Raw genomic sequence first — 12,779 nt, forward strand, 5'->3', positions numbered from 1 at the left:
TTAAGAAAAAATAAGAGTTGTGTTACTCCCCACAACTTGCTTATCAGCAAGTAAGCAAAATGTAGCAGTCCCAGTCCTGTCAGACTCATGCCACTATCAAGCTTACCACTGTCGTTTTGTCACACAGTGTCATTAAGATGCAGAAAAGAAAGAGGCAGGAGAAGATTGACACTTTTTTCAAGAGAAATCCTGTAAGCGAAGTTGAGAGATGAAAGTTGAAAACATGTTGACATTAAACAACAGTAGCCTATTACCATTAGATGCTGTTTGCATTTATTTCATTGTATTACTTTTCAATATTCACTGACCCAAACTCGCCTCAACAGTGTTACTGTGTGCCATGTACATAAAGACAAGCTGGACAGGGGAAACAGAAAAAAAGGTTGCTAAGCAGTTTCTCTTGTAAGGAGAGCAGAAAGAGCACTTTTGGTTCTTTTAAATGAGAGATATAGTTGGTCATATATGATTTGGTCAGTTGTTGTTGTTGGTTGCATTTATATATGTACATAGTTGTTTATATTTTTGTTCTGAATATACAGTATGTTGTTTGTATAAAATGTTGTCTGTATATTTGGAGTAACAAAATAATTTCTCCCTGAGATTATTAAAGCATTTCTGATTCTAAATCTTTGGCAAGTCTAGCAAGTGTGTTCTGAGTGTGTTTTTAGTATCACTCTAGTATCACTATCACACTATCATTTAAATTGAAAGCTTTTTATATTTTGTATGTTAATACCTTTTGTACCCTTCTGTCATTGTATTAATCATTGTTATTGTTAACAAACAAATCACATTCATCCCCCACACTTTTGTAAAGCTTGCTACGCCCCAGGGTGTATATACCTATTGGAACTATACTTTAGTTTTTAATAGTTGTCATTTCGGTTGAAAAAATGAAAAGAAAAAAAACTTGGAAATGAGGACAGGAAGGATTTAAGGATTTAAATCTGCACCGTCATACTGCTGTGTGCTGTAATAGGATGAAGAGGTCACGTGACCGATATCGTGCGCGGCAACTCCCCCCCCCCCTCTAGACATCTGTTGAAGTAGCGAGATTGTCTTGGAGCGCGAGCGTTTTGGCGGGCTTTAGTAATACAATATATTTATTAGTTATCGTTGTATATCATGGGTAGTTCATAAAATTAAGAAATTGGGAAACAATAAGGCGCTAGGTATGGAGAAAAGTGCGGACATGGCTGTAAATCATGACTTGGGCTGTGACGATGATGTTCTCGAGTTCAATCAGTTCGACGGTCTTCCGCTTTCATCCCGGTATTATAAACTATTACAGGAGAGAAAAGCGCTGCCGGTTTGGGGAGCCAAGTCTAAGTTTCTGGACTGCATCACCAGCAACCAAATAGTTATCATCAGTGGCACAGCAAAAACAGGACAAAGCACTCAGGTGAGTGCTTAACTGTATTAATAATATTATCACAATCATATCACATATAATAATATATAATGTATAGAAATGTATTTGGTATTAAAATATTTATACAAGTTTTTATTTTCCTAAAGTGTGTATACATTTCTTGGTCGGTTTCTGTGTATGTATACTGTATATAAACCTTATGTGTATAAAACCTACATCTTAAACACAGTCTTAATTATTTATCAATTCATCATCATTTTACGGCAACATTCACTAATATCGCAAAGATCAGAGCCACACATAACTCTGGGGAACTGTCAGAAATCTGTTAATACTAAATACACAATGTGACTCCTAGTCACTATAAATCAGCCTAAGCAGTTCATGTGAACTACAAATTCATTATTATTTTTTGTGCCAGTAAGCTGACTTTGTGTTGCAGATCCCACAATGGTGTGCAGAGTTCTGCCTGTCTGCGCAGTACCGGCACGGCTTGGTGGTATGCACACAAATCCACAGGCAGACCGCAGTGGATCTCGCCCTGCGTGTGGCTGATGAAATGGACGTGAACATTGGCCATGAAGTGGGATACGCCATCCCTTTCCAGAACTGCTGCTGTGCCGACACTGTGCTTAGGTAATAATTTGTTTACTATGTGCAATTGTTATTGGTTATTTTTTTTTTATTGCTTTTAGCCTAAACATGATTTTTGCTCATTCAAGAGGTTCACTTTTCTTTTTGTATTCACTACACTACCCCCTGCATTTATTCAGCAGCCCTTCCCCCCTACACACGTCCATTCATAGACGTCTGCCTCGCTAGGAAAAGATAACAAAAGGTCCACAGGTTTGATTTTGGGGTCCCCTTCAACAGCTGCTGTGCTCCCACACAATCCATATGCTCCTGAATGGGCATTCATCAGACTCACAAACATGGACTATGATTAAAACAGCTGAGAGGAGCAGACTTGATAAACATTGACCTCAGTAATTAACTGAGTAAAGTACCCTCAGAGAATTCACTGTCTGCCTTTATTAGGCTTATTTTAATGTCAAGTATTTCGAAGGCCAGACACTTTAAATTTGTTCTTTTGTCTAATTAAAATTTTTGTTTGTACATTTAGTTAGAGACTGGAGTTTGCATAAACGCACAAATGATTCCCTTTAATTAAAACTTTTGATGTGTATACATTGCGAAACTATGTGACAATTAAATAAGTGTTTAAATAATGAAAAGGAGACATATAAACTTCTACCATAGTGTGGATAGAAACAAAAATATAAATTGCTCTCATAACATCAATGTTCCAGCATGCTGGCGAAGTAGTTAGCACCTTCAGGGCCGAGGGTTCGATTCCTCTAGTCTGTGTATGTGGAGTTTGCATGCTCTCCCTGTGATTGGGGGTTTCCTCCGGGTACTCCGTTTTTTTCCTACAGTCCAAAGACTTGCAGATTAAGTTCCCAAATTGCCCGTTGTGTGTGTGCGTGTGTGTGTGCCCTGCAATGGATTGGAACCCTGTCCAGGATTGACCCCGCATCCTGGCCAAAGTCTCCTGGTGTAGGCTCCATGCCCACATGACGCTGTACAGGATAAGCGGTGTAGAAGATGAATGAATGCACATTGATGTCAATAAAATCTGTATACATATTTATTTATAGTTATATGGTAATCGTGTAATTAACCCTTTTCAGATACTGTACTGATGACGTGCTGCTTTGTGAGATGATGTCAGACCCTTTGTTGGAGCAGTACGCTGTGATCTTAATCGATCAAGCTCAGGAGCGTACGGTTAGCACAGACCTTCTCCTCGGTCTGCTCAAAGATGTGCTGCTGGCGCGACCAGAGATGCGCCTGGTCATCCTAACTGCACCTCACTCCTCCGGAAAGCTGCTGCGCCACTATGGGAACGTGCCTCTAATCCAGCTTGAGGCAAAACAATCCATTGAAACTGTGTATGGCACCAGGAGGGGAGGTGTAAAAGACTATTTGTATGCCTCCATTCAACTGGTTTTGGAAATTCATCTGTCTCAAGAGCATGGAGATATCGTGGTGTTTTTGGCTACAGAGCAAGTAAGCCCCAGTATTGATAAAGAGCTTGTGTGTTTAATTGAGAAGAAATAACAAAAAATTGCTCCTTAGGCCCCCTTTGCAAATTACTCAAAAAGGTCATGTTTTCATTTTAATGTTTTCTCACCTCATCATTCCTCCTTCTCTTTCTCAAAGGAGATTGAATGTGCTCATGCCATCTTGCGGAGGGAAGTATCTGGCGTAGCCTCATCGCTAGGTGAGCTCATGCTCGTGTTGGTCAGTCCAGAGCAGGAGGATGGTCTTTTTGTGTTCGCAGAAGGAGACAGCAGGTATAGGAGAGTCTTCCTCACTTGTGGTGCAACTGAGCACTTATTCTGGGCCGCACACAGTATTCGCTTCATCATTGACGCTGGAGTACAGAAAAGATATGTATGTGGCAATTTCACAACCTTTTTATATATAACTATTGTATATTGATTCAGGTCATAATGATTAATTCTAAATGTGTTATAATAAAGACTTTATATTTTACAGGTGTTCAACCCTCGAATCAGATCCAGCTCTATTGTCATTCAGCCAATCAGCAAAAGCCAAGCCGAATGCCGCAAACAGCTGATTGTTTCAAAAGGTACGTAAGTGAATAAAAAAAAAAAAGATTGTAAACATTAAGTTAGCTTCTATCATTTTGTATAATGCAAAGAGTGTTACTTTTAGGGAAGTGTTTCTGTTTGTACCTGGAGAACATGCCCCTTCCAGTCGAGAATGTGCCTCACATCCTGGAGTCTGACATCACTTCCACAGTGCTTTTCCTTAAGAGGATGGAAATCGCTGGGTTGGGTCACTGCGATTTCATTGATCGGCCAGGTGAGACACTCTCAGTCAAAAGCAATCACAAACAAGACAGCTGCAAACAAAAAAAGTCTTTGACACATCCATATATTAAGTATACTCCTTCTATAAAGCTTCCAGCGTCTACATTTTAGCTATAGCATTTACAGTTTTGACCTTTTGCTGTAGTGATGCAAGAGACAGCTGAAACAGAAAAACAGTTGCACTGTATAATACATTTTTTCTCAAATCTCGGGCCAACACTCAGTAACTCTTAAGTGTCATGGTACTGTAGCACTAAAGAAGGGGTAACCTACAGTATTTGCAAAATCTTGAGCCACCCTTCATTTCTTAATATTTTGCTTCGAAAAGCCAGACTTTCTTGTATTTTTATGTGGTCTCAAGGCTCTCATTTTTAGCCCAGTTCCTGTACCTGACCAGTTTCAGAGGGATGTTTTTTGTTACGTAAGCCACATGGCGATCTATGAGTCATTCAAGCTTAAAAAAAAAAACATCTAACTTATGGTACTGTATGAAGCAGTGAAAAACAGTTGCAGATTATGACAAATGATTAGGTGTAGTGCTGATGCTGAATGCTGAATGGATGGAACAGACGAGGGGCAAATGAGGTTGCTGCTGAGGTTGTTAAGGTTGTAAACTACCAATCTACTGTATACATTGTATCTTTAGGCACTTTGCAACCCATTTCTTTAACCCCATTTTTGTCACTCTATTTCTTTAGTCTTAGCCCCAACACACTGCTGATCACTAAGGCACAGATGCAATAATCAGTGTTATGTCTGATGTCATTAATCAGAATCACTTCTACTTTATGTCTCATTTAAGCAGCACTTTAAATCATGTTTTGTAGGGATGGGAATCACCAGTCACCTCCCGATACGAAATTATGATACCTAGGTGCCGATTCGATTAAAATTGCGATTCTCTGTAACATGATTTTATAAAAATCCCAATTTATTATTACATTTTTATTTAAAAAAAGTCTAATAAATGATTAAAAGAATTATGTTTCTTAGAACAGTTTTCTCAGTAAAACACCATTTGCAACATTTAAACAATACAAAATACCTTCAAATACAAGAGTTTCACATTTAACATAAAATTTAATTAAGCAAATTAAGCTAAAAACACATTTTTACTGAGCAGCTTGCATCTCTGTCTTGCCATAATTGTTATTTAAAAAAACAAAAAAGCAAATAATTCACTCCCACCACATGCAATGAAAATGTGTAAATAATTCAGAGTATATAAAAAAAAAAATCCACCCATCTCTACTGTTTTATGCAGCACTCACGGAACATTTGTCTTTTCTTATGTTGCTTATGACCTGTACTTTCTTTACTCTGTAACTATAGCTTAGGTTTGTGATTCTTGCACAATATGATAAAGCTTTTTTTTTTTTTTTACTTTTTTCCTCATCTGCAGGGATATTTCATTGACAGTTTTTGTGTTTGTTAGAACCATGTTCTCAGTCTGACATTTACTGCAGTAGGACATATTCAGTGTACTCACTAAAAAAACAAGCTTCTTCTGTCCAACACGAATAAGCTGTTTCCTTCCCGCAGCATGGCTAGCTAGGGTCAGCCAGGTTTCTCTTGGCGTGCAGATCATGCCCAGCTGACACAAGCCACATTATTGGGATGACTAGCTGAACTAAGAGCACTCTCACTGGCCTATTTGTTCTCAAAATGACCTGCTTCTGAGTGTCTGGAGCTCAAGGAACATCCACATGCACATCATTAGGAGAAAGAGAGACAGGCAAAGGACTGTTCAAAAACTATGCCGTAACGATGGACTGGAAACACAGGAGTAGTTTGAGTTTGTATAAAAACTGTAGTCATCATAAATGAACATTATTTTAAATCTCATTCATTCTCATGTTTATACACAGCGCAAAAGGCTTGCTCTTTTCTGTAAAGAAGAAGCACCACAGTTTGAGGATTTGCCCGGATTATAGGAAAACACTTTAGTTATAATTCCTTATAAAACATTTTTGACCCACTTACAGATCCTGAGGGCCTCATGCAGGCTTTAGAGGAGCTAGACTACCTAGCAGCTTTGGATAACGATGGTAATCTGTCGGAGATTGGAATAATAATGTCTGAATTTCCTCTGGAGCCCCAGATGGCTAAGACTCTTCTGGCTTCCTGTGAATTTGACTGTGTGAGTGAGGTGCTCACCATCGCTGCCATGCTAACAGGTAATTCTGTCTCACTTATTCTATGTAGTGAGGAACCATTCTTGTGTGATTGTTTTCCACACACTTGCTCTTGTGCCGCCCTGACCACACCCCATTATTAGTGCTTCTAGCTGTTTTTCATTATTGATGTCAGTCCGTTTTTTTAGACAATGTACAATAAATCTGTAATATTTTTATGTAATATTTATCACAGTTGGGCTGTTTACTGGATTGGATTCCAGCATAAATCACAAGCTTCATTGTTAATAAAAATCTAATATGCAGTCCACAATGAAAATTGAAACAGAGCACAGAAATTCAAGCACAGTCCAGATATATATTTTTTATTTATTACATTTGATTAGTACATTTATGCATTTAGGTTTAGACTAAGCTTGTTCCTGTAATGACTTTAGACTTATATGTACTTGTGAAGTGTGTGTAATGAGTGGGTTTAAGACTAATTTGCTAATTCAAGTTTGGAAAAAAAGGCAGTTCAGAGGCTTTTATCACTTGCAATTTTTGAAGAGGTAACACCATAAAAATGCGTTTTTGTTGTGCAACTTGGAAGCTCCTGCGCGAGGTAGATAATCGTTTGTATCACGGCTAATCAAAATGAAAACCAGCAACTTTGGTCACTGCCTGATCAATACTTTCTTGTTATGATCTTGTTTTTTATTTACTCAAAACCCTGCATGCTTGTTAATACGAGTGTGGATTTGCATGTAATCTGTAGACAATGGCTTTGATGTGCCAGGATTCAGTCTAGACAGTTTTCACATCCTTTCAAGTTTTCCACATTTTATGTTTCATACTCATCTTAAAATGAATTCCTATAATTTTTTTCTCATAATTCTGCGCAAAAATTCAATGCTCCACAATGAAAAAGTAAGAACAGATGTTAAAAGTGTTTTATAAATGTAAAAATAATATTTAAAAATAATAATAATAATAAAAATGGTTTTATGCCTAGAAAGAGTACATCAGATGCAGTATTTGCTTTGAGGATGCTGGCGGAGAAGTACAGAGAAGGTAACAGGGAGTTGCATTGTGTCTTTGTAGATTTAGAGAAAGCGTATGACAGAGTGCCAAGAGTGGAGCTGTGGTATTGTATGAGAAGGTCTGGAGTGGCAGAGAAGTATGTTAGAGTGGTGCAGGACATGTATGAGAGCGCTAAGACAGTGGTGAGATGTGCTGTAGGTGTGACAGAAGAGTTCAAGGTGGAGGTGGGTCTGCATCAAGGATCGGCTCTAAGCCCCTTTTTGTTTGCTCTGGTGATGGACAGTATGAGGTATGACAGGACAGGAGCCTCCATCGACTATTATATTTGCAGATGACATTGTGCTTTGTAGCGAGAGCAGGGAACAGGTGGAGGAAAATTTGGAGAGGTGGAGGTATGCTCTGGAAAGCAGAGGAATGAAGGTTAGCCGCAGCAAGACAGAATACATGTGTGTGTGAGAGGGACCCAAGAGGATCGGTGAGGCTACAGGGAGCAGAGGTAAAGAAGGTGCAGGATTTTAAGTACTTAGGGTCAACAGGCCAGAGCAACGGAGAGTGTTCAAAGGAGGTGAAGAGGCGGATACAGGCAGGTTGGAATGAGTGGAGAAAAGTGTCAGGTGTGTTGTGCGATAAAAGAGTATCAACGAGAATGAAAGGAAAAGTGTACAGGACAGTGGTGAGACCAGCAATACTCTACGGCTTAGAGACAGTGGCGCTGAAGAAAAGACAGGAGGCAGAGTTGGAGGTAGCAGAGCTGAAGATGTTGAGGATCTCTTTGGGAGTGACAAGGATGGATAGGATCAAGAATGAGTTCATCAGAGGGACAACCCATGTTGGATGTTTTGGAGATAAAGTCAGAGAGGCCAGATTGAGGTGGTTTGGACATGTTCAGAGGAGAGATTGTGAATATATCGGTAGAAGGATGCTGAGGTTGGAACTGCCGGGCAGGATGTCTAGAGGAAGACCAAAGAGGAGATTTATGGATGCAGTGAGAGAGGACATGAAGTTAGTTGGTGTGAGAGAAGAGGATGCAGAGGATAGGGTTAGATGGAGGCAAATGATTCGCTGTGGCGACCCCTGAAAGTAAACAGCCGAAAGACAAAGAAGAAGAATAAAAATAAAAAAGACTGAAATATTAGCGATGTGGGGAAAAGTCGTGATTCATTGATGTGGCAATTCATGTATTACCACAGTGATATTTTTTAATTATTAATAATTTTCAATGTATACATGTACTGTATATTTGCATTTCAAGTGGTAATGTGGCAGTTCCCTTATAATCCTACAGGTGGTGCACTCTAATCTTTTCACACATTGACATCTTTCAATGCATTTTGAGAATGTACTGTATTTTGCTTGTATCCCTTTTCCAGTTTGTTGCATTATCTATTCTGTAGTTACCGCACATATTCACTGCTAAGCTATGCATTGATGTACTGTATATACACTACTATTTGCACTTCTGGTAGATGCTTAACTGCATTTGGTTGCCAAGTAATTGTGCTATGCAATGACAATAAAGTTGGATCTACTGTATACAGTACATTTATACACTATGAGTGTGAAACATAACAAAATGTGAAAGACAAAGAAGGGTCTAAAAACGTTATATCGCCACTGTATATCATGTTTCCAAATCAGATGCGTCACATGTCTGACTGTTGATGTACTGGTGTGTACATGATGTACAGTTATTATGGCATCTTTCACATTTCTCTGTGTCTCAGCTCCAAGATGTTTCCTGGTTCCTCCTGTGGAGTTCAAACAGCAGGCCTTAAAGTGCCATCAGAGTTTTCATCACACTGAAGGAGACCACTTTACCCTTGTCAACGTGTACAACGCCTACAAACACAGCCAGCAGAGCTCATGTAAGTCGTCAAGCGAAAGTGTGGACAATTCATAATTTACAGGAAATGCGTAGCCTGGAGTGTTTTTCCAATTATATTATATCATATCATATAATTTTATATTATATGATATCATTTTATATTATATTATATTATATTATTTTATATTACATTATATATTATTATTATTATTATTATTATTATATACAGTTAAATTATCACCTGTTATCACCTATGCTTTCACCAATATACCCATCTCCTTTTCAGTCAGTCAGGGAAACCAGAAAGTCTAAAATCCTTTGCCCTAAAGAACTTCCCCTACTGGGAAACTTCGCAAAGCACTGTGACTGTTACTGAGTGCTGATGCTCAAGACTCTTCATAAATGATAACTAATTTTCTCCCAATAAAAAAAACAAAAAAAATGAATATAGCTATTTTATTTGTTAAGCAGGCTGTTTTAATCTGTTAATTTTTTATTTTTAGATTATGTGGAATATACACCATACAAATCCCTGAGTATGACCTATTACAAATGAAACAATAATGTATTTTTTATGCGTATGTTCTTCCTGTGCTTGTTTAAAGACGTGTGTTGAGGGCTGATTGGTGTTTCCACATTGCCCTTAGTGTATGATTGGGTGTGTGAATGTGTATGCATGTACTGTAGGTTGTAAGAAGGTTGGGTCCTCAGCAATGTAACTTTTCCTTACAGCAGTGACCGATGGCATGAAGTTATAGGTCACTGCCACCACCCATTCAGCGAAGATGGCTTAAATGAATTAATGAATTGGTCTTAGAGAGCAATATTCTCATTATAGAGTGGATAATCATTTTGGAAATATCAGTATATAGCCTGTTGATTTGTCCAGCAGATTGCAGCATCGAGCGCTGGTGTGATGAGCATTTTCTGAGTTTAAGTGCCCTTCAGATGGCTGATGCAGTACGAGCAGAGCTTACTGAGATCCTCGAAAGATTGGAGCTGCCAGTGTCGTGCCCAGCATTTGGCTCTAAGACAAACATCCTGAACATCAAGCTAGCTCTGCTCGCTGGCTTTTTCATGCAGGTACAAGCTTTAGGATCTGCTTTGCATAAAGATAATAGCTTGACAGTAGCTGATATAAAGCTAGTAGAAATTTTCTAGGCAATAACACAAGTTGCAGAGAATGATAATTTCAAAAAAGATTATTTAAAAGCATTTAAAAGTACTTAGACACAGTACTTTATATAAGTATACCAGTTTTTATAGATGAAAATGCTTGCTCAAAAAATGAGTGAAAAAAAAGTCTTGATGAGAGTGACCCCTGATTTCTTTATATTAAATTGAAATGTGGATTTAAATAAAGAAATGGGAGCAAATGTTTTACTGTGACAGGCTGCGAAGTGCGTAAAGATTTAAAAATTGGTTGTTAATGTAACAACCTCAGCAGCGACCTCATTTCCACTCTCGTCTAACCCAACCACTCAGTATTCAGGATCACCAGTATACTGTACTAATCACCAACCTGATCATCTGTCATCGTCTGCAGCTGTTTCTGACTGGTTAATACAGTACCTTAAGTTACATGTTTTTTATCCTCTGAAACTTGTCAGGTACAAACCCTGGACTAAGAATAAGAGCCAAAAACTTGCTAAAAATCATAGGCAGTTAAGTCCTTGAGAAAATCTGGAGAACTATTCCTTAACAAAACATTAAAAATACAAGAAAGTCTGGCCGTTTAAAAGCAAAATGGGAAGAAATGAGACATGGCTGTAGACTCTGCCACAGTACTGTACATACTTACATTTAACCAAGCTATATGCTCACCTTTTGATTTTCTTTCCAAATCATTCAGCAACCTTATATGATCCCTCAATAATAAATACAAATTTGAGTTAAATAAACTTCTAATGTGATTTAGCGTGCCGCTAAATTTATGGTTTCCACTTGTAGTTCACTGATTTTTTTTTTTTTTTGCACTTACCTGCTGTATTATCTGCTGTCTCAGGTGGCCAGGGACATTGATGGGACAGGGAATTACTTCATACTTACCCACAAGCATATTGCTCAGCTCCATCCTTTCTCTGTCTACGGAACCGAGTCCCCCAAGCAGACACTTCCTGAATGGGTTTTATATCACGAACACACACTGTCCGAGAATAACTGCATCAGAATCGTCACTCAGATTTCAGCACATGAGTAAGTGCAGCTTCCAAACCTTTATTTCTGGTCACATAAAAAGGATCGTGAATGAAAACTGATTTTGGTTTAATGCATAGTTTCTAGTGTGGCAAGAAAATTGGAATTTCTTGACCTTTGACAGTGAATAACACTTAAATATTGCATTAAATTATTTTATACAAAGCGAATGTTTTATTAAACTATGATTAGGCAATAGTAGTATGGATGTAACCTTATTAAGGTTGTGACCTTTGGAAGTTTTTTCTTTTTGTGTGTTCTTGTATCAGGTTTATCCAGATGACTCCTCAGTATTTCTTCTGCAACCTGCCCTCTAGCGAAAGTAAAGATATACTACAGCATGTTATAAACAATGACTCAGCAGCACCGGGTAAGGGTACGAGTAAAGCGCAGACTCCCAGCGACAGCTCCAGCGAGGAACAGTCCTATGAACGCTGCATCATCCAATGAACATGGTGTACCACACTATAGCCTTTAAAACAGGGTAAAAAGTAAACAGGGTTTGTTCGCCTATATACTGTAGTGTTGCAAAATGATAAATTGGTGTAATGAAGGTGGTTTTAAAGATATAATATATAGACCTCTAGAAACATCATCTTAGTTCATAGTTCAGTGTAATGCTGTAGGATTATGAAGTAAATATAAAAAAAACATTTGAATACTGCTGTGCAGTCTCTCAAACACTGTAGCTACTAGTTAGCCTTTCTGTGCTCTCTTGGAATAGAAATTACATAATATTCCTGTTAACAGTATTAGATGCATTGTTTACAGTTGTACCACGGCATCCAAATGCACCTACTTGTAAATTTATGCCCTAAGAACCAAAATTTTACAAGAAATTTGCCACGGCATATGAAGAATTTCTGGCATATGAGCGAGTACTTTTGGTTACGGATACATCCGGTTGTGCGTACTTCCTGTAGCCGATCAAAACTTGTTTGCATCAGGCCAATCAAGTTTACTTTTTTTGTTTGTTTGTTTGTTTGTTTTTGTGCATTATTTCAGTTTAATGTCTGTTTATTTCATATTTTACTTTATTGGCTTTTCTAAATGTTTTGATTGTTTTTATATGCAAAAATATAATTATGAAGTTGTAAATTGGTAATATTGGTAATATTTTTGACTTGAATAGTTTATCTGCATTTACATTATTTCCTATAGGAAAATGCGCTTCGCAATACAATAATTTCGCCTTAAGAACTCGCCTCCTAAACAGATGAATTTGTATGCTGAGGTACCACTGTACTGTCAGTGACACTCTGAAATGTAGATTTAACCAATGTGTGTGCTGTACAGTTCAGGTCAGAAATGTGCATATACTCATGATG

The 12,779-nt window shown here is 38.1% G+C and overlaps 1 protein-coding gene across 1 annotated transcript; it reads left to right on the top strand.

Annotated features, from left to right (window-relative positions):
- The first annotated feature begins 1,074 nt into the window (after positions 1-1,074).
- On the top strand, positions 1,075-12,488 carry dhx32b (DEAH (Asp-Glu-Ala-His) box polypeptide 32b). The gene is made up of 11 exons (XM_053510541.1): positions 1,075-1,402; positions 1,815-2,008; positions 3,064-3,442; positions 3,596-3,829; positions 3,935-4,028; positions 4,115-4,264; positions 6,258-6,449; positions 9,155-9,295; positions 10,148-10,338; positions 11,261-11,451; positions 11,721-12,488. Exons 1-11 carry the CDS (start codon positions 1,175-1,177, stop codon positions 11,899-11,901), a joined length of 2,175 nt encoding a protein of 724 aa, XP_053366516.1. The 5' UTR covers positions 1,075-1,174; the 3' UTR covers positions 11,902-12,488.
- The last annotated feature ends 291 nt before the right edge of the window (positions 12,489-12,779 follow it).

The sequence above is a fragment of the Clarias gariepinus genome, chromosome 13, assembly GCF_024256425.1.
Source record: "Clarias gariepinus isolate MV-2021 ecotype Netherlands chromosome 13, CGAR_prim_01v2, whole genome shotgun sequence".
Taxonomy (NCBI): Eukaryota; Metazoa; Chordata; class Actinopteri; order Siluriformes; family Clariidae; genus Clarias; species Clarias gariepinus.

Bases quoted from the DNA above. Each gene is read 5' to 3' on its own strand.
- dhx32b (XM_053510541.1), top strand. From the start codon at position 1,175: ATGGAGAAAAGTGCGGACATGGCTGTAAATCATGACTTGGGCTGTGAC. The intron at 6,450-9,154 runs GTAATTCTGTCT...TCTGTGTCTCAG, and splicing joins CATCGCTGCCATGCTAACAG to CTCCAAGATGTTTCCTGGTT. The intron at 10,339-11,260 runs GTACAAGCTTTA...CTGCTGTCTCAG, and splicing joins TCGCTGGCTTTTTCATGCAG to GTGGCCAGGGACATTGATGG.